The 23,764-nt window shown below is 37.0% G+C and overlaps 1 protein-coding gene across 2 annotated transcripts; it reads left to right on the top strand.

Moving 5' to 3' along the window:
• Nucleotides 1-168: 168 nt before the first annotated feature.
• COPS2 (COP9 signalosome subunit 2) lies at nt 169-22,301 on the top strand. Of its 2 annotated transcripts, none has more exons than XM_053988806.1 (13): nt 169-745; nt 9,742-9,855; nt 10,905-10,982; nt 11,578-11,703; nt 13,038-13,127; nt 13,244-13,321; nt 14,131-14,305; nt 15,314-15,492; nt 15,639-15,691; nt 17,750-17,847; nt 19,549-19,631; nt 20,712-20,770; nt 21,546-22,301. In XM_053988806.1, the coding sequence occupies exons 1-13, from the start codon at nt 692-694 to the stop codon at nt 21,688-21,690; spliced, it is 1,332 nt and encodes a 443-aa protein (XP_053844781.1). In that variant the 5' UTR covers nt 169-691; the 3' UTR covers nt 21,691-22,301. The 2 variants fall into 2 exon arrangements, with proteins under 2 accessions (XP_053844781.1, XP_053844780.1); XM_053988805.1 differs by having other exon boundaries at nt 13,017-13,127.
• Nucleotides 22,302-23,764: the final 1,463 nt, after the last annotated feature.

The raw sequence follows: 23,764 nt of genomic DNA, 5'->3' as shown, positions 1-23,764 counted from the left end.
GGCCTTTCTGTGCATCAGTTACCGCCCATTCTTCCTTGTTCACAAAGAGGAGCCCACTTCCATCCTCTTGATACCCACGCTTTACACAGGAGCCCCTCCCAGCTGCCTCTTCTTGAGGCTGAACAGGCCCGGCTCCTTTAGCCCTTCCTCATGAGATATCTCTCCAGACTCTTGGCCAACTTATTAGCTCTCCGCTGGACCTGCTCTAGGAGTTCCGCATCTCTGTTCTACTATAAAAGTCATAACTGCACACAGTACTCCAAATGCGGCTTCATCAGGGCTGAGTAGAGGGGCAGGATCACTTCCCTCGACCTTTCCAGAGACGCACCAGTCACCAGACTCGCAGCCTCCGTGGGGGATCCGGGCTGGCAGCGCCCACGCCGGACACACGGCAGGCGGCCCCGGCGCCAGCACGGCCACGCCAGGCAGCGGCAGCGCCGGCCCCGGAGCTTCCGGGGCGCAGTGCCCAGGCCCCGCCTGGCCGCCGTTGCCAAGGGCCGGTCGCTACCAGAGGGAGGGAGCCGGCGACGGGGCGGCGCGGATTGGGCTCCGAGCGCCCCGGGCCGGAGGCGGGAGAGGCGCGGGCGGCAGCGGGTTCCGGGCGGAGCGGAGCCACATTGGGCAGCGCCGCGCGGGGTTGTGGGAGAAGGGGCCGTCCCCGCCGCCGCCCCCCGCCCGTCCTCCGGCCAAGATGTCTGACATGGAGGATGATTTCATGTGCGATGATGAGGAGGACTACGATCTGGTAGGGCGCGGGGCGGCGCGGGGGCTCAGCGGTACAGCCGGGGGTGCCGCCGGCGCGGCGCCGCTCCGGGCCGCTGCTGGTGCGGCGCACCCGCCGCAGCGGCCGCCCCGCCGGGTGCTGCCCCGGCAGGGAGCGCGGACATCCAGGATGAGTTTCCCTCCCGGGGAGGAGGATGCGGGCAGGGGCTGCGAGGGGCGGGTGCCGCTGTCGGAGCAACCGCTCGGCCGCCTCTCCGCGGAGGAGCAGGCCAGCTCCGGGCGGGCAGGTGGATAGGCCCGGGCCGGTGCCCCGGCCCCAGGCTGGCCCCTGTGTCCCCTGCGGGGCTCACGCTGAGGGGAGGACTCGGCGCACTGCCTCCTTCCCTCTCTCCTCCTGCCCCGGCCCAAGTGTCGGGCACGAAGTGAAGTGATAAAGTTGCCCGCCCTTCTCCCCACCCGCGACTGCGAAAGGCCCTTGGGGGCAGATACCGTTCATGTGCTTGTGTGAGCAACAAACTGAGAAAAAAGTAGGGGGAAGAGAAAGGCGAGCGAGGAGAAATGGCCTTACGGCCGGCTTCTGATCCAACGCGCCGAAGGGTGCACTTATTTCTAACTTTTTGTCTTTGTACCCTTTCTGCCACTCTCTTTTTGTTTTTAATTGTAAGGTTTGGGGTTTTTCATGTTGCATTTAGTTAAATGTTAACATCAAGTTTTGTCCTAAGCTTTTAAAGTTAAAAAATTGCTGCTTGTCTGATTAATTATAATTATATTGTCCTTACGTTATATTAGAGCTTGAGGTTTGCTTGTTTTAGTATTTTTTTTTTTTGTTGTTCTTGATTGAACTTTGATTGGGTTTTTAGAATTAGAGACTTTTAAAAAAGAGCTATGTGTGGTAGAAGCTTGAGAGTCTATTTAATTAATTTCAGCTAAACCTGTACTAACAGTGTTGCAGTTTCACTGAAAAACTCCAGACACTTGCTTTTGGAAGACTTCCTTTCTAAAACATTATTTGGTAGTCGTTGCTACTTATGAATTCACTTAAAATGTTTACCTGATTTTATTTGGAATAGTTTCTGGGCAGTTTTTGTTAGGAACTGCTAAGAATGGTTAGATGACATTAGATACAGAATAAAAGCATCTGCTTTCGTGTAAGAGTGCTTGTTTGACAGGCATTGCCATCAAAACCCTATGAGCTGCTCGTGTCACTATTCCAAAAACTGTTTGTGTTCCCCTTTCAGTCTATGAATGAATTCGCATACTGTAGAGACAGGGTTACTGAAGGAAATACATGGAGACCATTAAAAACATTTTGTTCCAAAATTAATTTCCATTAATTTTTATTTACACTGAAATTTGTGTCCTGATTTGAAATACTGTGGTGTTTTTTTCCATGCAATAAAATCAGAGGAATATTAAAGACAACAGAATTCATGTTGAGTGTCCTTCCATAACATGAGAACTGGGCATGTAGAGAAACCATATATATATATATATATATACAGATGCGAATAAAAGTGCAGTTCAAACTTACACTGCTTTATGTCAGTTTTCTCTGAGAATAATTGGTCTAGTGCTTTTTCCTGTGTTTCTTTCTTCTGAAGTACTTCATTTCTCATTGGAAAAACCTTCCTGAAACACCTTGCTTGTGGCAGATTTCCGCCTCTGACTGTAGTTACTTTTACTGGAACATTTTCATTCTCATTAATTACCCTTAGCTCAGACCTTTAAAAATTTTTAAAATACTGCTTGTAATAATTAGGAGCGTTGAAAAACGTTAGTTTTTTTCTTTTCAGTATGTAATGCCCATGTAAAGCATCAACTAATACCCAAGCTTCAGATTTTTAAAATTTAATTTCAGTTTATAATTGATGGGGGAAAAACCTCAATAATTGAAGAGTAAAAATATTCCAGCTAGATTAGTTTCAGTATTCTGGGACTAACAAACCATGATTGACTTGTTTTTAAAAATGCTTGAGACTGTAATTGTCGTGTTACACAGAACTGTTTCAGAAAAAAAAATTTAGAGCCCTGAAGATAGGGCCTGATTTCTTCCTTTCCTGATGATAGCTAGTTAAATTAAGAGAAGACTCTGAGGGGATGTGTGGTTCTCAAGTTGAGCATCATGGCTGCTGCAAGAGGCTTTGCAACAAAAGAATGAGTGCAAGACATAATACTCATATCAGTGCAGAATTGAAAGTAAAAGAGCACATGTGAGTGCTGTGAATACTTTTTGAAGAACCGGAGGAAAGGCAGTGATTACAGAAACAGTCAATGAAAGAAGCAGCTATTTTGTCAAAATATGGTGAAACTAGGTTCAGGTCTCCCAGGGTAGCTGCCATCATAACAATAGCAGTGAAGACTCCCCAAAAATTAATTTTGTCAGCTTTTATTAGAAGTGATTATGGCTGTTCCTCTTTAACGTGCACTTGACCTGCTGATTATGTAGAGCCAGTCAGTTAAATTTCCTTAAGTGTGCAAATGTTTCACACTTGAACTGAAATGTGAACAGATATTCCAAAGTCCCAGATCTTTCCCAGCTTCATCATGGAATTTTATATAATTAGAGTAATTACTACACTGTTAAACAATTGAAGGCTATCCAGGTTGTAGTGGATTGTTTCTGTTTAGTTTTTCAGTGGGTAAAAAGTCAAAGCTTTACATGTAAACGACCTCAGCTACTCCTACAGAAATGGAGTTTATTCACTGGAGTCTTGCTATCAGGAAGAAATTCCATTTATATTTGTGGGTGGATGAACCTAGATTCACAATTTGCTAGTAATATGCAGTGACAGCTTTGATTATTACATGAATTATTCCACTTTATGCTTCAATGAACAGAATAATGTTTACTGGTCATTATGAAAGCCACTCAATTTTAATTTCTAGTTTGGTGCTGCTAGGTGCCTTACATGATTTCAGTACAAGTTATTTTTACTAGATCCAGCTTGAGGGTGGAGAAGGACAAAGAGGGAAGGACCTTTGTAAATTCCATTTTTGTTTTCGGTCTGGGACAAAAGACTATATTTAGAATTGACTTGGAGGCTAAACTCAGTCTTCTCCAGAAATTGATTCTTCCAGGCAAAATGACAACACATTGACAGTTGTTGTAGTATATCTACTGGATTATTTGTTTTGTTTTAAATAAATAAGGAATCTGTGGTGTTCTTAATGAGTCATCTTACTGTGTTCTGAAATTCAACTTTAAAATTAATCTGCGCAAAGGTTGGACAAATATATTTGCCAAGCAACTGGTCTTTTTACCTTCTGGAGTTGTATTGTTCCAGTGACTTGTGGAAGATGTGTAACAATTCCAGTGAGCAGCCATCAGTTTGCACCTTGCTGAGATGGCTGCAGGTTCATGAGGATTGGCTCAACTCAAATACGGGGAGCATCCCTTCACATTACTGAGGATTTCCCGTTTCAGGATGTGATATTAGGACATAGGCAGCCTTACTACTTATTTCAAACTACATGAGTTGGCTCTCTCTTTCTTTCCAGACGAGTGAAATATAGTCCATTGCAGAAGGAATTTCTGTATGTTACCAAACTTAATAACCAATCTCATCAGTAAACAGAGACATTATTCTGTCTTTTATTGCTGGATTTTAATAGATACAGTTGAAATTTCATCTGGATGTTGTCTCCTCTTCCCAATTGCTCATATTTCACTATTATCATTTTATGAAGTACATATATATGTTGCAAACAAGAACGTGGTAATGCTGCAAAAACAAGTATTCAGATCTAGGGAAGTACCAAATCAAGCATATCCACTTGGCCCTCTTCTTTTTCATAGTGAAGTTTAATTGCAGTAGTATGTGATTTAAAAAAAAGTGCACTTCACAGAGGGCATAGGATGTACTGTTCTCTAAATTATTGTTTCATATTTTATATGGATTCAGCAGGTACTGTGATTTTTTTATGCATTCTTTTCAGACTTGTCTTCAAACACTGAATTAATATATTTGAGGCTTATTTTGCTCATTACCATAATGTCTCAGAAGGAAGTATTGAGGCAAAAAGCCTGAGAATAGTCAGTCAGTAAATGTTTTCTATCTAAACATTGACAAGTGTCAGTAAGTTCTGGTTTTTGTTGGCTTCTTTTGACAGTTACTTAGGGCTGTGTTTAGAATGGTGCTCTCTAGGATCCGATATGCAGTTGGGTGTCAAACAGATGTAAATTAGATCCAAGTTATGCTGAAAACTGGACTTTCAGAAAAGGATGCACATAACTACAGGAGAGCTGCACAACAGAGGTAGAAAGAAAAGGCACTTTTTTGCGGTACTCTTTACATGTCGTAATACCAGGTTTTTCTTTCTGCAGTCTCCTGTCTCATTTCTGTGCATCTTCCAACTGAAAAAAGAATAAAACAAAGGCAGAGCACTGTCTTTCATGGAACTCTTCTGACGCCATTGCAAATCGTTGGTTTCACAGACTTCTATTCCTGGTGTCAGCCCTGGTGTGAGCCAGCAGGCACTGGATGACTTACAGAGCTAGGGAGTAGCAGCAGCAGAGAGACCTGGAATGTGGAAAAGAAACCAGGGCTCCCAGTGCATGGATGAGCGGTTGCAGGCTTCTTACACAAATCGCACTCTTGTTTTTACTCTCAGGGTTTGCCTCTGTTTTTTTCCTCTTTGCTCTTTTGCATTCCAGTCTGATTGCTTTCTTTATATTCATGTCCCTGGATACCAACTGGCAAATGCACATAGAACCTGATAGTTGCTGCTTTTCCTGGTGCCTGCAGGTGAGGAAGAGCAAATGCAAAGAAAGTTATGCTTAGTAGATCTGCTAATGCCATGTTATGAAACAAAGTTAGCTGAAGTAAAATCAAATTTGTATCAGACTTCTCAGAAACAATTGCACTGCATAAAAAATTTAATTGTTTGCGTCAGCCAAATGGATGAAATTTGGTAAAATCACCAGCAATTGACAGTAATAAGTATTTCAACAATGTCCTTGAAAGATAATTTTTTACATAGAAATAAAACTCTTTGTATTGTCTTTTTTTCTGGAAAGTTGCCTGTATTTAGCTATTTCCCCCATACTCCTTTTTTTAAAAAAGGTTTGCAAAGTAGGAATTCAGTTCCTGTAGTGGTGGTGAATGATAAACAGAGGAGTGCAAGTTTGGGTTATTACTCTAATTTTGATGTAGAAGTCAGGGAAGTGCTTCAGGCAAGAGAGGACACCAAAAATTGGTGACAACAGTAGTTTTCACAAAATACTTGTGTCTTGGTTTTTGTTCATGTAGAACTTTACAGGTCAGTGTACCACTAATAGGTAGAATGCCACACATCTACATTTAAATGTCACTGATACACTATTACAGTCTCCATGTCCCTGGCCCTTATTCTGGCCCTGAGCACAGGGGCCGTGCTTCAGGACCTGTAATCTCTGGAGGCCACATCGACAAGGCTCCTGCCACAGTTCTCACAAACCAGCAAGGAGCCAAAGAGCCCAAGCGCTGGCCTGCTGCAGGGATGGGGAAGGGCGGGCTAGGGGCAGCCGTGGCTGGGGAGGAGCTGGGAGTGCTGGATGCTGTTAGTGTGCCTTCGCTGCTGGACAAACTGCAAATGGATCCGTGCGCTAAAAAGGATGACTAAAGCTGACTCGGGTGAATTGACTGCTGTGTGTGCTCATTTTAGAAGCTGAGGCTCAGTGTTTTAAAGCTGTTTACTAGATAAAATTCTATGGAAACTTAATATGTGACATAATAAAGACTTCTTAATTAAATTGGTTTCTTGATGCTAATTTAACTTTTATTAAAACTATTTGAAAGAACAATGTTCCAGACAGAGTAAAGTCCATCAGAGGTTTTATCTCTGTTACAATTGAGCTAGTGTAGTAATTTCTCTTCCTCCAAAAAGCAGTGGGATGGCTTAAGATTTAATATAACTGATTACATTTAGAACATTCAGATTTTCATAGCAATCCTTAAATAATATCCTAACTTATTTAAATGCATTTTTTCAAACTCTTACCAGGGCTTTCTAATTTATTGAGTGATGATGAAAACCCCACTTGTTTGTTTTGATGATCCTCAGAGGAAGGAAGAATTCAAGGGGTTTCAAAGAGCAGTTCTGTGTACTCAGACTACTCTCTTTTTTTCATTTGTACCTATAATGTTGATGTCCACTTGAAAAATATCAACAGGACTTCAGTTTTAAAAATTCCTAGGCCTTTTACTTTTTTTACATCAGCTAGAGAGGAATTCTATCATCCAGCTGCTTTTATATCTCAAAGTTCTAATTAAGGATGTTTGTCACTATGCAAATTGTTAGGTCTGGATGCTGTAGTGGAAATTTTTAGAGTTATGTAGAAATCCTATTTGTAAACCATATATTTCTACCTAATTTGCAGCAAACTTCCTACCTGCAAGGTTTGAGCTGGGGAAGTTGTTCAGGCAGGAACCAGGGGTGTTGAAAATGAGGGTGAGGAAAGGCTAGGCTCTTGCTATCTGAATTTATTGTTGAAAGAACTTTTCTGTTCTCAGAACTGAGAAGGAAATTAATCTTTTTCTTAATTGGAACTTTGAGGACACAGCTTTATACTTTCCTCCTTTTTTGCTTTTGACAGAAGCTTAATGTTCTCACATTTGTATCCTACTGCACTAAGCCATCTCTGCATCAAAAGAAGACAGAGTGCTTGTCCTTCTGAATATCAGCACTGGCATAATTAGCATCAGTGCTTGAAATAAGATTTAGTGTCTACATGGCTGATTTTTTTAATTTTTTTTTAACATTGTCTAAAGATTAATGGCATCAGCTCATACTTAGTTTGAGGTTCCAAAGTTTTCACAGCCATTAAGTCTAAATATGTCTTTTTTAAAATAAACCACTTTACATTTTCTGGAAGTAGGAAAGCCTTATCTCTATTACAGCTTTGAGTCCATATCATCATCCTAAGTCTGATGTGAGGCATATAGGCATGAAGTCAAGAAAAACTATAGCTGTGAAAACATAAACCAGTACCTTTGATGCATTTTGAAGCATTTCCATTGGGGAAAAATAATATCAATAGACTTAACACTTCTTTATTATGTATTAATATTATGAAATTATCTTTATGGGATATTTAAGTAGCATTGAGAAAAATTATCTGAAAAAAGGCTTCCTGCATGAATCCACATCCAGAATCATTGCCAGAGCTAAGATGAAAGTTCAGATGTTTCTGGCTTGAGGCTAACGGAGCACGTTGTCTCCTAAAAGGAATTAATTTAGTTTGCTTTCCTTTTATCTTTGCAAATAGACACTTCTGCCAAAAATATTCCCCGTTGTCCAAGTTAAGCATAAACAAGACATCAGCTGATTATGCATATCTTAAATGCTTTGTTGTTTAAGTTTTGGCAGCCTGTGTATGTAAGGTGCCTGATACAGCTGTTGACATCGGGTGGATGTACCCGTAGCTGCTCCATTGGAGTTGGATCAGTAGGATAAGGAGTTTACAAAAACAAGCCAACCAAAATGAGAGCCTGCCCAATTAAATAAGACACTTGCTTCCTGTTTTCTTTGCTGTTTTCAGTATCACATTTTTATAGTTCTGTGGGAATTCAGAAAACAGGTTTGTGGAATTCACAAGACTTTTCAGTCCATTCATTCTCACTAATGATAGTACTTTGTTGGGTGAAAATAAATACATACCTGGGCAACTTGCCTACATGTTACAAATAGAAACATTAAAAGGCAGAAGGACAAATGTCTCAAGTACGATGTTTATTAAAACTTGGTTTGACTGTGGGCTCCCATAATTAATTTTTGCTTTAGAACTTCAGCAAACTTAAAACTTTGAGAGATTGCTTGCAGTGCAGAGAGGAGAGAGTTAATTTAAAACTTTTCTTTTGTCTCATCTTTTTTCATTCCTTCCTATGGTTTTGGAGGAGTCCATTAATAGTAGGACTATACAAATGAACAAAAGAATGAATGTGCCTGACAAAGTACAGCAAGAGTAAAATCCACCCTAAAGGAGGGGACCTGACTGCATTGCTTATGTTGGTGCAAGGGAAGGTTACTCTGACAGCAGTAACTTAGAGATTTAAACAGATTCTGTTAAAACAGTTCATCTCCTGATAGCCAAAATCCTGTTCAGAGAAGTTAGATGGAAAATGCAGAGGTGTGAAGTTGTTTTGAATCATGTAAACATCAAATGAAATTATTATTTGAGCTTTATTGGTGTTTTGTAATTTGGACGTGCAGCATTGTCCTTTAGCAAAAGAAGATAAAATATGCAGGGATTTTTCATCAGAAGAAGTCTCAGAGTACTTCTTAAAAAATTAAGTGGCAATTGTTAGAAGTAAATACTTTGTTTTCTTTGGCACTAGTGTATATAATGGATAATTATTTGATTAAATTATTGTGCCTATGCTGCACCTTAACATCTTTGACAGCATTTTTAGCATTTTGTCAATCATCGCCTGCTTCTCAGGGCAGAAGCAGCTGGTGTTATTGTCATTATCCTTTCTTTTAATTTCCTTAGACAAGGATGAATCGTTATGGCATAGGAAGGCAGATTATAGAGGGATTCATGGAAGCATTTGATACTCTCCATAGCTGAATCATTACTTGTGTGACAGCTCAGCCAGAACCTTTTCTGTGACTAGCAAAGGCTGAATCATAGAGTGCCTTCAGGAGCACCAGTGGGCAGCGTGTTCTCTCCCCTCCCAGAAATGACATCTGCTCTTGGACCTCTGTGCTTAAACTCCAGCATTGACAGAATTTCAGTAATACAATCTGTACTTGTCATAAAGGTGAAGTTGGTGGAGCTATGAGTTCATTAATCCAGAAAGAAACCTGCTGACAGGCAAATGTTGGTGGAGTGAGTCTGGCCTAGTAGTGGGAGAGAGGGAAAATCATTATATGGGTCCATACCTGTTATGTGCTCTAAAACCAAACACTGCCTGTTAATACACAAGCATTCCATGCCATTTGGAGTAATATGTCTTACTATTTACTATTTTTCAGCAGATTATTACATGTTCTGAACTTTTTTTTTTCTCTGATTATGTTTTTTTTCTTAAAATGTAGGAATATTCTGAGGACAGCAACTCTGAACCAAATGTGGATCTGGAAAATCAATACTACAATTCCAAAGCTTTGAAGGAAGATGACCCTAAAGCAGCATTAAGCAGTTTTCAGAAGGTTGTCTGTCTTTATATTTTATCTCTTCTTTTTATATTAATTCACATTTTAAAATATTTGGTACCATTTGAGTTATTTTCTGAAATTTTAAAAGTAGGATTTATCTTTTAAATTACTAATGTGCTAAGTTTATTATTGAGTATCTTAAACTCCTGGCTGACTGCCTTTCAGGATAATTCTTATGGATAATAAATAGGACATGGTATAGTCTTATCACTGATCTGACTTCTTCTCTTCAGGATTTACTAAGTTAATTAAACAGTTCTGAATGTGTTTTCATGCATCAACAATAGAAACAGATCCATTTGGGTTTTTAAATGAAATGGTGTTTTCCCCAGTGTCTTATGTAACATTCTATTTGCTTTGCTATCTGAGTCCAAAGATTTAAATGTATAAATACTAACTAACACAGTTTCTTTTCTTCATTTAATTTTTAAATTTTTAATGTTTGCACACTGCTACGAGATAGCAGTATGTTAGATGCAACTTTTTAAACAAAAAATAGATTTTTGCATCTCTTTGCTCATTTACAGTGTATAACAAAATTACGTACATGACTTAAAAAAAAATCTTTCTAAAGTTTTTACTTACAGAACATTTCTTTAACTATGTTGCATTAAAACCTAGAATTGTTTCTCCTTTGTGAAGGGACCATAGTAATTCAGAAGAGCTTTTTAACTTAATTTGGTCAAAATTTAGTTGACTCAGTTTTTCAGGAGGTGTTACAACTATTTTTGCTTATGTGCTTATGGAGTGGTGTTAAAATTTAGTGTTTGACATTAAAGTGTTTGCTGTTAGACGACAACAACAACAACAACGATCATGTTCACCCTCCCTATGTCAGCTAAGTTGTGAAAAGTGAGGAGATACAGTCTCACTTTTTCAGTATTTCTAGGAAAGAATAAAACTGAAGAACAAGGCAGAGTCAAACATTACTTTGTAAGGAGCAAAGTGGGGGGAAAGGGCATGTATGGGATATGTGTATTTTAAACAATTCAAGTTTGAATAAAGTTTTTATAACTATTGTTTTAAAAATTCTTCTTTTTCAGGTTTTGGAACTCGAAGGTGAAAAGGGAGAATGGGGATTCAAAGCTCTGAAACAGATGATTAAAATAAACTTTAAATTGGTAGGAATTACAGCTATCACTTGGGAGTAAATAGCATAAATATGTATTTAATCCAGAGATCTTAAGTTAGTATTCTAATTTATGGCTATGACAACTACTTCCACCAGAACTTGCCTTTTGCAGCCTTTAATGGCTGCTTACAGATATGGTAGGGAAATGATGTAGTGTTTGCAAGTCAGAGGTAAAATGGATGCAAAATAACTGCTGTAGTCAGCTGGTACTCCACGGAAGTGTGAGGCTCAGTCCTTGCTGTGCTGAGGTGTCACACCCCTGAAAGTGGTCATGTTTCTCTGTGTACTGCACCAGGACAAAACAGTGAAAAATCAATATGCTATGTATACAACCACTCCAAAGAGTTGTATGGCCAGCTCTGTTTTTTTCATTGAGATGAATATTTTAAATATGTATTCTATGCAGTCCTGAAGGTATTTCTGATTCTGCAGGTTATGAATAAAGTGGTGATATGAAAGTTTTAATAGCAACTATTACTGCATTGTCTTTCTTTATGCTTTTTTTTTCTGTATGTAAATTTGCAAGATATGTCAGTTTCAGCAATTAAAACAAAAATTATAATGTGATTTTGTTTTTATTTTAGACTAACTTTCCTGAAATGATGAATAGGTATAAACAGCTATTGACCTACATACGGAGTGCAGTTACAAGGAATTACTCTGAAAAATCCATCAATTCTATTCTTGATTATATCTCCACTTCCAAGCAGGTTGGATAATCAATTTTTTCATCTTCATAGTTTTCAGTTCTGCATTTTAAACTGTGGACATTTTTTATGTTTGGTTTGGGCTTTTTTGATCTTAATAGAGGAATTCTGAGTATTCATTTTCTGTTGTATGTAAAAATATATTTCCCACATGTAGCGAATTCTATTAACACAGATAAATCTTCATAAACTTGTCATTTTTTGGCAACATTTACCTGGAATTTTTATGTTAATAAATAAAACCTTTTTTTTTTAGCATAGCTACGCAATATAAGTGCCCTCTCAGATACAATTTTTAATTAAATAATGTGGGTTTTTGTATTTTGGGGGGAGAGGGGAATCTTTGCAGTGAAGTGTTGGTGTGAAATACTGCCTGTCCAGTGCACTGTGCTAGTGAGGTACATGTCCTTAGATACACAGCCCAGCTCCTTTTGTTTTGTGTTGTTGTAGAAGCTTTACAAAGAGCAAGAGGCTCCCCTAACTGACTACCTGAAAGTAGCACCTTCATATGGAGGATTATTGGTCTTTAGTGCCGAGTCCTTGGTTATTATCACAATCCTGCCACTCTTAGAAGTGGAAGTTGCATGCTGGGTTACTCTTAAGGTCTAAAGGATTGTCTTAGACTGTCCCTTCTTGGCAGAGGTCAGTGTCTCAGTGTCTCTGGTTTATAGTTGAGCCAGACCTGGAGGGACAGTCTGGAAATCTTAACTTGATAAATAGACACAGATTTGTTACCCCCAAAGGAACAGTGGCCATGAACAATACTAATGCATTCTTTGTAGAGCCCTTGTAAAAGGTAACACTCAGCACTTTAATTTCCATTTCAGATTGGGTTTTTTTGGTTTTATGCAAAGAAACAGTTTGATGCACTCAAGAGCTTTCTTCCACTCAGCATTGCTACTCCAGAAAGAAGAAGGCATCTTTTCCTTTCACCACATTCTTCTTTTTTGTAAAGCATATTTTCTTTTTGATATGTAAATTATTTTTATTCTTTTAAGTGGGAACAATATTGCCTGTGTTTGTTACGAAACATCAGAGTTCTGTTCCTTTGTTGTATAAGATGGGTTTTATAAGGTGGCTTTCATTTTTTGCAGATGGGTACAAATCTTAAAATGTGAATACTTTTTAATTATATCTGTTTCATATAAGAAAAGGTAATGTAGTTAGTTTGGTTATTTTAGAAGCTGTTTGCAGTTTACATGCAAACATTAAGTAAGATGCAGATACCTTTCTTATTTTTGAAGTTCAAGCATGCACTTTTAGTTTGTTCAGATTGACTTTATTAACAGGTACAAATTTGCTGTTTACAATTATAGAATTCTGATTTTTTATGTCAGATGGATTTGCTTCAGGAATTCTATGAAACAACACTTGAAGCTCTGAAAGATGCTAAGAATGATAGATTGTGGTTTAAAACAAACACAAAGGTAAAATATATAATTTCCTATTTTTTGCTTTTCTTTGACACCTTCAGCTAATTCTTATAAATAATAATTGTGAAATTTTAATAGACCTCAGTACTTTAACTTTCTTTTCATTACAGCTTGGCAAATTATATTTAGAACGAGAAGAATATGGAAAATTACAAAAGATTTTGCGTCAGCTGCATCAGTCATGCCAGGTACCTTTATATTCCAAATCACTGTGGCTTTGTAAACAACATTGATGCTTTTTTTTTAATATATCTGTTGTTGGCCTTTGAGGCATTTTGCTGAGCTTTAGTGCAAAGAGAAGAAATACTGTGCATGATTTTATTTGTTAGCTGCTTGATAACATGAACAAAAAAATGCTAAGTGCTTTATTCCTTCCTTAAAGATGATCTTTAAAAAATTATTCACAACTGCTGATTGGGTTGCTCTTCCGGTGCAAGGATGAAAAGCACATATCAATAATCTATAATGCATGGACATTCATTTTAAAATATAGTGAGCTTTATTCAAAACTGAAAGTGCAGGTGTTACTTTCCCATCTGGAAGGGGAAAAAATAAATCAGCCATGCAGTCTGCTGTGCTTGTTTCTGACGCTTTTCCTCCTCCAGTATGGAAACAGGTTACAAATATCTGGGAAATGGTTCTGTTAGAGGCAGCAGAAGAGTCATATGTGCCACCTATATATATATATATGCACTTGTGTCAGTCATTGTATTTATATACTAATAGTGTGGAAAAGAATTAAGGTTAAAGTTTTGAGAAAAACATTTAATGGAAAATACTGATGTTTTAAATAAAGGGCTTCAAAATGTAGCCTGTGGTAAGTTTTGAGTACTATGTTTTCTGTTAGTAGTTACATCAGAATTTCAGAGTTTTAGGAATATTCTTATTTTTGACAGGAAATTACTGAGAGTATTTGGTTATCAGTGTTTTACTAGTATAAAACTGAAATTACTGTTCTCTTAAAATTTCACAGTATTTATTACTTAATCTGTCCTAGACTGATGATGGGGAAGATGATCTAAAAAAAGGTACTCAACTATTGGAAATCTATGCTTTGGAAATTCAAATGTATACAGCACAGAAAAATAACAAAAAACTTAAAGCACTATATGAACAGTCATTGCACATCAAGTCAGCCATTCCTCATCCACTGATCATGGGAGTTATCAGAGGCAAGTTCATCTTGAATTTTTTATTTGTCTTCTGTTGCGGAGATTTGTTCCATGAAAATCTGATAACGGGTGTTTTTTTCCAGTTCCATCTATAAAGACAGAGGCTTCTGTAGATTCAGTGTCATCATTTTCTTCTTGCAGGACTTCAGCTCTGGAGTTCTGGTGCCCAGGTACCAGAGGCACTGGTCAGAAGGGCAAGACAGTTGGCTAAATAACTGTTAGGAGAGAAGCAGTAGAAAAAGAAGAGAAGATAAGAGAAACTTGCTGTTTGACACTATGGCAGGCAGCAAAAGATGAATGCAAAGGCATCTGCAGGGCATAAAAACAAAGGCTTGACAGGACTGCTGGCAGAAGGAGCTGCTGTTCCTGCAATCCCCTTTTATAAATTTGTGTCTCAGCTCACCAAAACTCAGCAGGAACCAAAGGGCTTTAAGATGTGTTTGAAAATACTATTTATTATTTGCAATAATGAATTGTAGTGGAAACAAGCCATGTGTCTTGAAAAATACCCAACTTTCTTCAGAACACTGTTATGCCTTCCTCCTTTCCCTGGTGTAGATCCTGCACAGACAGGCAGCAGTCGGTACTTCAGAAAAAAAAGGATATAGAAATTATTTCTCATTTTTTCTGTGTGGGTTTGCTCAACAGATAGGGAAAGTTCCATGAATATACAAAGTCTGTTGCCACTGAAATGGAGATAGAATTTATCTCAGTTTTTGCAGTATTTTAACATAATGGTGACATAATTATTGGCTATGAGGATTACTGTTCTTTAAGTTCTATGGTGTAGGTTGGGTTTTGTTTTTTCTTCTTTGGAATGGGTTTATTTAAATGGCAGTGCTGTATGTTAAGGCCCTAATGCTTTTTTTTTCCTAGTGATTTCAGAGAACCAAATCACTTCTGAAAATGTTTCAGTAATCTATTTAGAAATAGCATGGAACTTGAGTACAATTATTGTAGTCAGCAACAAGCACACAGTGTTCCTTTTCATCTTTGTTTTCTTTTCAGAATGTGGAGGCAAAATGCACTTAAGAGAAGGAGAGTTTGAAAAGGCACATACTGATTTTTTTGAAGCATTCAAGAATTACGATGAATCAGGGAGCCCCAGAAGAACCACTTGCTTAAAATATTTGGTCTTAGCAAACATGCTCATGAAGTCTGGAATAAATCCATTTGATTCTCAGGAGGTATTTTTTTCTTTTTCCTTCACACACACACCCACCCCCCCCCCCCATCCCCTCACCCTTTTCTGAATATATAGAGAAATTACCCAAAGGATGGAAATGGGAACAAAAAATCTGAATTTGCATATTATGCTTTCTCTTCTGTGTAGGCTAAACCATACAAAAATGATCCAGAGATTCTAGCAATGACGAATTTAGTAAGGTAAGATTTTCATTTTTCTGGAGAAGAGAACAAAAATGATAAAAAGAAAACCTGAAAGGGTACAATTTTAGAAATGGCTTTTCTCTGCACAGTTAACTCAGTTATTCATAAATATTGGGCAAATATTTGAGGATTGTTTTTCTTTAGAAACTTACTATGAGAGACCATAGTACAGATGCCACACTATGTAGGGGTATCAAAGCTGTGTACTTTTGTCACTTTATGGCATGATAAAAACCTCATTTCTCCTCTTAAATAAAGTTGTCCCATCTTGTACTGCTACTGGTCTTTTTAGGCTCTGGCTGATAAAATAAGAGAAACTGAGTTGAGTGACATATCATACCAAAGCCAGTAGAATAATTAGCTGCATGGATATGTCGTGATTTCCTAAATTAGGAATATGAAACTTAACTCTCAATGATCTCCTGTATCCTTCATGCAAGTGAAAATCAAAATAAAGCCTCATTATCTCTTAGGCATCTCATTAGCTCTACCTGACAGGCAGCTGTGAGAATTTCTAGTGTATGAAGGTCATTAGGTCAATGAACTGAGGCAGGTTTTGTGCACTGGGTTTTGAAGCTCACCTACTGTATCCTCTCTGGCCTGCCTCTGCTCCTTTCCCATCTTTTCCCTACAAAAGAAGTAATGTCTACTCACTTCTTGAAACAGTTGATGCTATGTTGGAACAAACTGCTGTGATACTGCTGTTGTGCTTTACCATTGTATACATACAAATTGTTCCTGAAAGTGAGGATGTTCATCCATTATTGACATGGTGATTGAATAAATTATTTGGCAGTTTATTAAGGGACTATTTCTAGTAACTCATTCCACTTTTGATGTGTTTTCTTCTAATTCACTGTCATAGTTTCATGTGAATTTGAAGCAGAAGGAACTCCAGATGGCCTTACCCAATCTGATTTTACTCATATTTCTAATTTATATCTTTTATCTTGACATTTGATTATAACTCCTTCTTTAAAATTAATAATGCAGTTAAAGCAGTATTGATAAGAAATATGTGAAGATACAATGAATTTTAAAGATTACAATTATGTTTTTAATCCTTCCTATACTCTAGAGTGGGAACTTGCGTGCTTTACATATGATAAAAAGAGACTTCTGAAATAAACAATAAAATATACTGAACTGAAATTCCTTTTGTTATTAAGTAAAATTTACTGGTTTCATGTGATACAGTCCATGCCACTCACATAGCTATTTATAAGCTGCTCAAGTTCTGCCTTAAACTTAACAGGTCTTTTTCTTGGCCATTTTAATAACAGAGGAATTTTTTTTGACCAGTTTCAAAACAATCTTAAAATGTACAGAATATGAAGGACAAATAGATGTTATTAAAATGTTTGATGTTGGTATTAAACAGAAGTTGAAAGTTTTGTTTGGAAAGAATGTTGTTCAAGAAATAGGCCTTTCTTCAGAGGTTGCAGCTCTTGACCTGTAAATGATGCTCTGATGACGCCTTCTTTTTGCAGTGCTTTCTCAGATGACAGGCTTGACTTATGAAAGGATATATACACAAATAAGATATAAATAAAAATCTAAGAAGTAACATTATACCAAAATTACTGATTAATAATCCTGGAAGTCTGTATTTCTTTCATCTTTCAGTATTTTTAGCATTCAGCTTACACTGGACATTGTAGAGACAGCAACAGCCTTGTAGACTCTTTTTAGCTCTTATTTGTTCCATAAAATATGACTTCATGAAGCCAAAGTTCATGTAATGATACTTTTCAAAACAGGGTATTTAAGAATAGCTTCTTAAAGTACAAAAGTTTTGAAACTAGAGTGCACTTGTGGAACAACTAAATGTTCATACTAAACTTCAGTAAATGCTGCTAAAATTGAAACAGGAGAAAGGTCATTTCTGTTTCATTTCATCTTCAAATCGAGTATCTGCTTATAAAGGTTCTGAATATAAATATTTTCCACCAGTGCTTAATACATTTTTTTTTTTTTAGAAATTTTGGAACATAATCTTATGAGTCTGTTTTACTTTTAAAATTAATAATTCAATCCCTTGGTTTTTTTCTGAAGTGCCTATCAGAATAATGACATCACTGAATTTGAGAAGATTCTGAAAACAAATCACAGCAACATCATGGACGATCCCTTCATAAGGGAGCACATTGAAGGTATTTTAAAGGCTATTATAATCATTTTTGTTTTCACTACTTACTAAGCTCCTTTCCTCCCCCCCCGCCCCCCGGTTTATTTTTCTTTAAGAGTTGTTGTAATTAGTTGTGGATTTTTCCTTTACAAGTTATTTAGAAGTTGGTCAGGGCTAACTTGCATCCAGGCATGTGGCATGACTGCAAAGATACACAAAATTGATGGAGAAAGTTCTAGAAGAGTGGATATTGTAAGATATCTATGGTGGTCTTTAGACACTTGAATATTTTGAATGTTGTTTTTGGAATAGTGAAATGAAAGCAACCCTCACCTGTAAAGATGGTTTGTATCAGTCTCATCCAGTTTGATGTTTGCTAGTTTATAAAGTTAATTTACTGCTTGAGATTACAGACAAAATACATAGACAGTGTAATGAAGGTTGCACTAATAAATATGTAGTGATATAATATGTGAAAAGATCCATACTTTTCATTTATATCTTGTAAACAATAGTTGGAGTTATAGTACCTCTACTTAATAGAATGGGAGCACATTAACACATGCCTTTCTGCTCCATTAATGTGACAAAATAAAGTTACCTCATCCATTTTTCTTGTGTCTGAGAATTGAAGAGTCTCTTCACTTGAATACAGTGCTCAGTTCTTCAGCTAACTATTGTTTTCAAGAGTGGGTCTGACTGTGGCAGTGCATGATCATTTAGCTGGGTAGTTACATGAAAGAAAAGAGTTAAATCCAGAGACCTGGTTTTCTTATACTTGTTTGTAAAAGAGAACAGGGCAAACAGCAGGGGAAACTAAATATAACCCACTGCTGCTGTTCCATGTGGACTGCTGGTGAGCTGCAAAGTCTTGGAGGGAGACTCAGTAAGATTAGAGTTGGATTAGAGCTCATGGAGGAAGGTGTGACAGAGCTGAAGAGCAAGAGGAGGAAGCTGAATCAAGGCATTGAAGGGAATTGAGTGTCACTCCTTATATGCTACTGATGTCTCACCATGTTCACTCTGTAGTGATGATGTTTACATACCTTGCCTCGTTTTAATCTCCATAGTTTATTGAGACACATAACCTGGTGTTCAGTGGTATATTATTATATAAACAGTCCTTCTTTAGACAGGTAAAAATTGACCCAGGCTTTTTTTCCTCTGTTCATTTATGATTATAATTTATGCTTTCATTTTATCCCAACTGTCTTTAATAATATAAAAATCCATAAAACAATGACTGCACTATTTTATCTAAGCAAAATGAGCCTCTCCACGCAGACCATTTTATACAGCTTCAGTTCCTCATTGTAATTACACCATTAGGCCCTGACTTTTAACTTTAAATGTGAATATTCCCCATGAAGTTAAATGCACAGACATTTTAAATTGCATAGCTTTAAGAATACCCCTTTTCACTTTTGTACATGGCAAGCATTCTAGCCATAAATTAGAAGGCAGACATACAAGGCAATGATTTCTATGATTTATCCAGTTAACTTGAATAAATAAAATTTTTACCAGAGAACATGTTGCTCTGCAGAGTTACATATTGCTTGGGTCCCTGGAAAAGGAGGGTCCTTGTTATTTTGCTGGGCTTCCCCACCCATTGAATTACACTAAACACCATGATCTTTGAAGGTAGTATCTTTCTGTATGGAGTGGTATTGCAGCTTTATTTCAATGCTGTTGTTTTTACAGTGTTTGTTTTCTTCTCTTACAGAGCTTTTGCGAAACATCAGAACACAAGTGCTTATAAAATTAATTAAGCCTTACACAAGAATACATATTCCTTTTATTTCTAAGGTATGTGTCAGTAGCCTTGCATTTGCTTAAGTAAATGATTAACTGTGAATAAAAGCTTTTAAATAAATACAGTGCTTCCAGAAATAGAACATCTAAAATACACTCTAAACCATAAAGTACTAATGATGCACTGCTGGCAGCTCTGCAGTGCAAAAATGTAAATTTCAAGTGTCATCCAACTGCTTATTATAATATGTACTATGATACACTTCTAAAATACTCAACTACCATATTCTACTTGGTGTAGAAAAATCACATTTCTTAGGAAAAGTATAAAAATATTTTATATTTGTATAATAAAAATGTAATTATGAACATAAATTTTATGGATGTAAAAATTAAATTTTTAACCCCTTTTGTTCATAAGCTATCTTCATGTGTTTGTGTTGTACAAGTTACAGAACTGGGCAGTAGAACAAACCAAGTATTACCATAGAATCCCTGATTTCACTGCCTAATCTGCAAAGAATGAAATCAAAACCCAGTGGTAATATATGACTATTTCCATCTCCTTTGAGTCTGTAATTTTGCCAGCAAAAATTCACAGCATTACAAAATACATCATGAAATATTAGGGATCTTGTTTTTACGCTTAAATTTTCATTAGAACTCCGTATGCCTTTTTTTTAAGCTAGACTTAACACTTGTGGAACTTGCTTGAGCCAGGAGATGCAATTATGTCTCTAAATGGTTTTGAGTGCATATCCATTCCTTTCTGATAATTATTGTCTTAATTTATTTCCTGGGGTTTTGTGGTTGTGGTTTATTTTGTTGTTATTTGGTTTGGGATATTTTTTATCTGTTTGTTTTTTCAGTAAGTCACTAAAGGAACTAATTTCTGGAGCTTCTAAAATTTTGCTTTTGCCTCTTCAGCTTTTTCTGAGAGGTTACTGGTCTCTTGATTCTTGGCCATGTGTCCTTTGGGTGGAGGTCTTTTGCTTAATAGATCATTACTGAATTGACACTTATGAACAGTAAGAAACAGAGGTTAAACCAAATTATGTATATGAAAATAAAGATTGGAGGGTTTTAATGTTGCAGAACATAGTAGCAGCATAACGAGTTTTCTTTTTGTTTCAGGAGTTAAACATAGATGTAGCTGATGTGGAAAGCTTGCTTGTGCAGTGCATATTGGATAAGTATGTACCTGATTCTTGATTATAGGTCTTTAATTACTTTAAAATAATCGAACTATAGAAGAAGCAAGAAAACAGTATTTTGGGGTATTGTGATAATACTGGTTGATTCCAGAAGTGAAAGGTAATGGTGCTGACTTTGGATTTGCTTGGTTTCTGAGCAGTAAAGTATGTTTGAAGGATAGGACCCGAGAAAATTATACAGGGAGATTGACTAGCATCTTCTTACTTTAAATCTTAATTACATAATATATTCCTATGAACTATATGAAAGTTGTTATTCTTAGTAATTGCTGCTTACACCTATTTATATTTTTGAGTGCATTCTCAAGATGACAGATTGGTAGTCTGCTCTCTTAACTAGAAAAATTTAACTACAATTTGTAAAACCTATTTTTCTGGAGAGTAACTTGTTATAACTGCTACAAAAATATAATCCATACATGGGCTTGTATTGTTTGACTTCTCTTCACATAAATCTCCATTTTTCATTATTCTTTGATTTTCAAGAACTGTTTATGTCATATTGCTTCAGACTTTGTGTGGGGTCATAGCCAAGCAGATAAAACATGCATTGCCCAATGAATTAGTTCATTTGATTTCCAGTCGTGATGACAGCTTAATAGGCAGTACTGCCCAGGACAGTAATTATAAAAATGCTGAATTCTGAAATGGACTTTGTGCCACTCTTGATTTACCTTATTTTACCTCTGATTTATTGTTAGCTCCTATTTCCATGTCCATTAGCAATTTATAGTTTTTATTTATTTACTCCTAGCACTATACATGGCCGAATTGATCAAGTCAACCAGCTCCTAGAACTGGACCATCAGAAGAGAGGTGGTGCACGTTATACTGCGTTAGATAAATGGACCAACCAACTAAATTCTCTCAACCAGGCTGTAGTCAGCAAGCTGGCCTAACAGAAACCAAGCTTCTACAAACGTACTTAAGGCAACAGTGCAGTGATGTAAACCTTAAAAGAACTGGGAATGGCAAAACTACTGTCGGTTGGTGTGCCCTGAAATTATTGGAGTTATGGCAGAAGTGCTTTTTTGATCAGCTGGTTTGTGTTTTGCTGCTGCATTTATCCCAAGAAAAAAACAGCTTTAATCTCCAGAAGAAAACCAAAATGCCACGGGATTTATGCTGTATTGACATCTTGCCCTAAACATACAACATCCTAGTAATTTGTCAAGGGGCAATTAATGACCAGAGAGAAGATTTTTGTCATGATTTTAAGTACACTGACACATTACTGTTGGTTAAATTTAAACATGTTTTACCTGCAGAAATTCTCTCACAGAAATAACCTGCAATAACTTGAAATGCATACCCTTTTGAACACTTCCTTTTCTCATGTATAAATTGAAATGTTTGCTGCATTTTGCAAAATGTCAATTCTCCAAAAATGTGTCCATATATTTCTGTACCTGCAGTGTAGTAAAGGTTTAGAAGAAACCCCATAATTATAGTGGCATACTGTCACTTAGGTTTCAAGCAGCAAAATAAACAGTGCAGTTCAGAAATTGTACAGTTTGTTTCTTGATGTGCTTTCATTATACTTGAATTTTACTTGTGTTATTTTTAAAAGAAAATAGGTATTACTTGATCTCATCACATTTGTGAAGGACAATATGGAGATTCTAAGTCTGAACCCCTTGGTATGTGTGCTGTTGATTTTGATTTTTTTTCCCCTTGAAATAGTGAAACATAAATACTAAAGAGCTGACATTTAGCAGTCTTGCTAACTAACTTTAAGCTTCAAGATGCCAAACTATTATCAATCCTGTGTAGTTATGTTGGTGAGTATTTGGCATTTCTCAGGGATATGCTTGGTCTTTATTTTGCTACTTCAAGAATAGAGATTTTCCACGCAGCTCTGTGGGGATAGAGATGCAGACAGTGATTGTTCTCTCTCTTTGCCTAATTTTTGAGCAGATTCAGAGTATACAAAATGACACTGTGTGTATGGAGTGCTGACCAAGTGCAGTGACCTCGCTGGTAGTGGAATCTGTTCTGTCCCAAATGTTTGAATGTATTGCAGTCCCTTCAGAGCTGCTGTTCCCTATCACAGTATAGCCACATACCTTTTGTGTCCTAAGACTTTGGAATCATCAGATCATTTTAAAATAAATACAGTGTTGACCACTTCAAATTTTATTCGTGTAGCAGATTGGAGCTGACAGAAAAATTCTCTTGCAGGTCTCAGAAATGTAGTAATAAGGGTCAGATTTTCCATAAATGCAAGTATTCCAATTTAAAGCAGAATGTAATGTGAGATGGTACACAAGCAGTGCCACACACAGACATTGTAACAGTAGAAGGAAAAATGTATACGTAGAGTAATTAACACCACCTCAAAAATAAAGTCTAATAAATTACTAATGTTCATCACATACATGCAAGGCAGTGTGGTATACTCAATGTTCTAGGGCAGGATTTAAATTGGTAACAGGGTATAATTAAATAGGATAAAATTAACTTCAATCTGAGGAATAGTTATGTCCCTTAGAAAATTATTTTGCTCGGCAGTTGTCAAAGCAAGTGATTTTTTTTCCTAGTGTTTACACCATAAAACTTAATGCATACCATGAGTAGCATGATGTTGAATCTTGGGCGAGAATTTCTTCTTCACTCATGTATTTTTTTACCAATAGGTGTTTTTAATTTATCCACTTAATAATAGTAAAATTTAAATTTTTAAGCAAAGTTTTTTTTCTTTTGTAAAATCTGTATATAACATTTGACTAAAGCACCTTGTATTTTGTTTCCTTAAAATGCTGTGATGTGTAATGTAGTTTTTACTTTGAAAATTCCAGTAATACCTGGTGATGTGAAGTTGAACTTAACAACAGTGCACATTGGGACCCTTACCTACAGATCCAGAGACTTCATCTTGGATAGCAAATCTTGCAGGGTCCTTCCTCCCATGGGAACAAGGGATTGTCACAGCTATTTCAAGGTTCTCCTTCCCATGGGGACAGGAGACAGTGA

This window comes from Vidua macroura, chromosome 12, assembly GCF_024509145.1.
Source record: "Vidua macroura isolate BioBank_ID:100142 chromosome 12, ASM2450914v1, whole genome shotgun sequence".
Taxonomy (NCBI): domain Eukaryota; kingdom Metazoa; phylum Chordata; class Aves; order Passeriformes; family Viduidae; genus Vidua; species Vidua macroura.
This window is presented reverse-complemented; position numbering and strand designations above follow the sequence as displayed.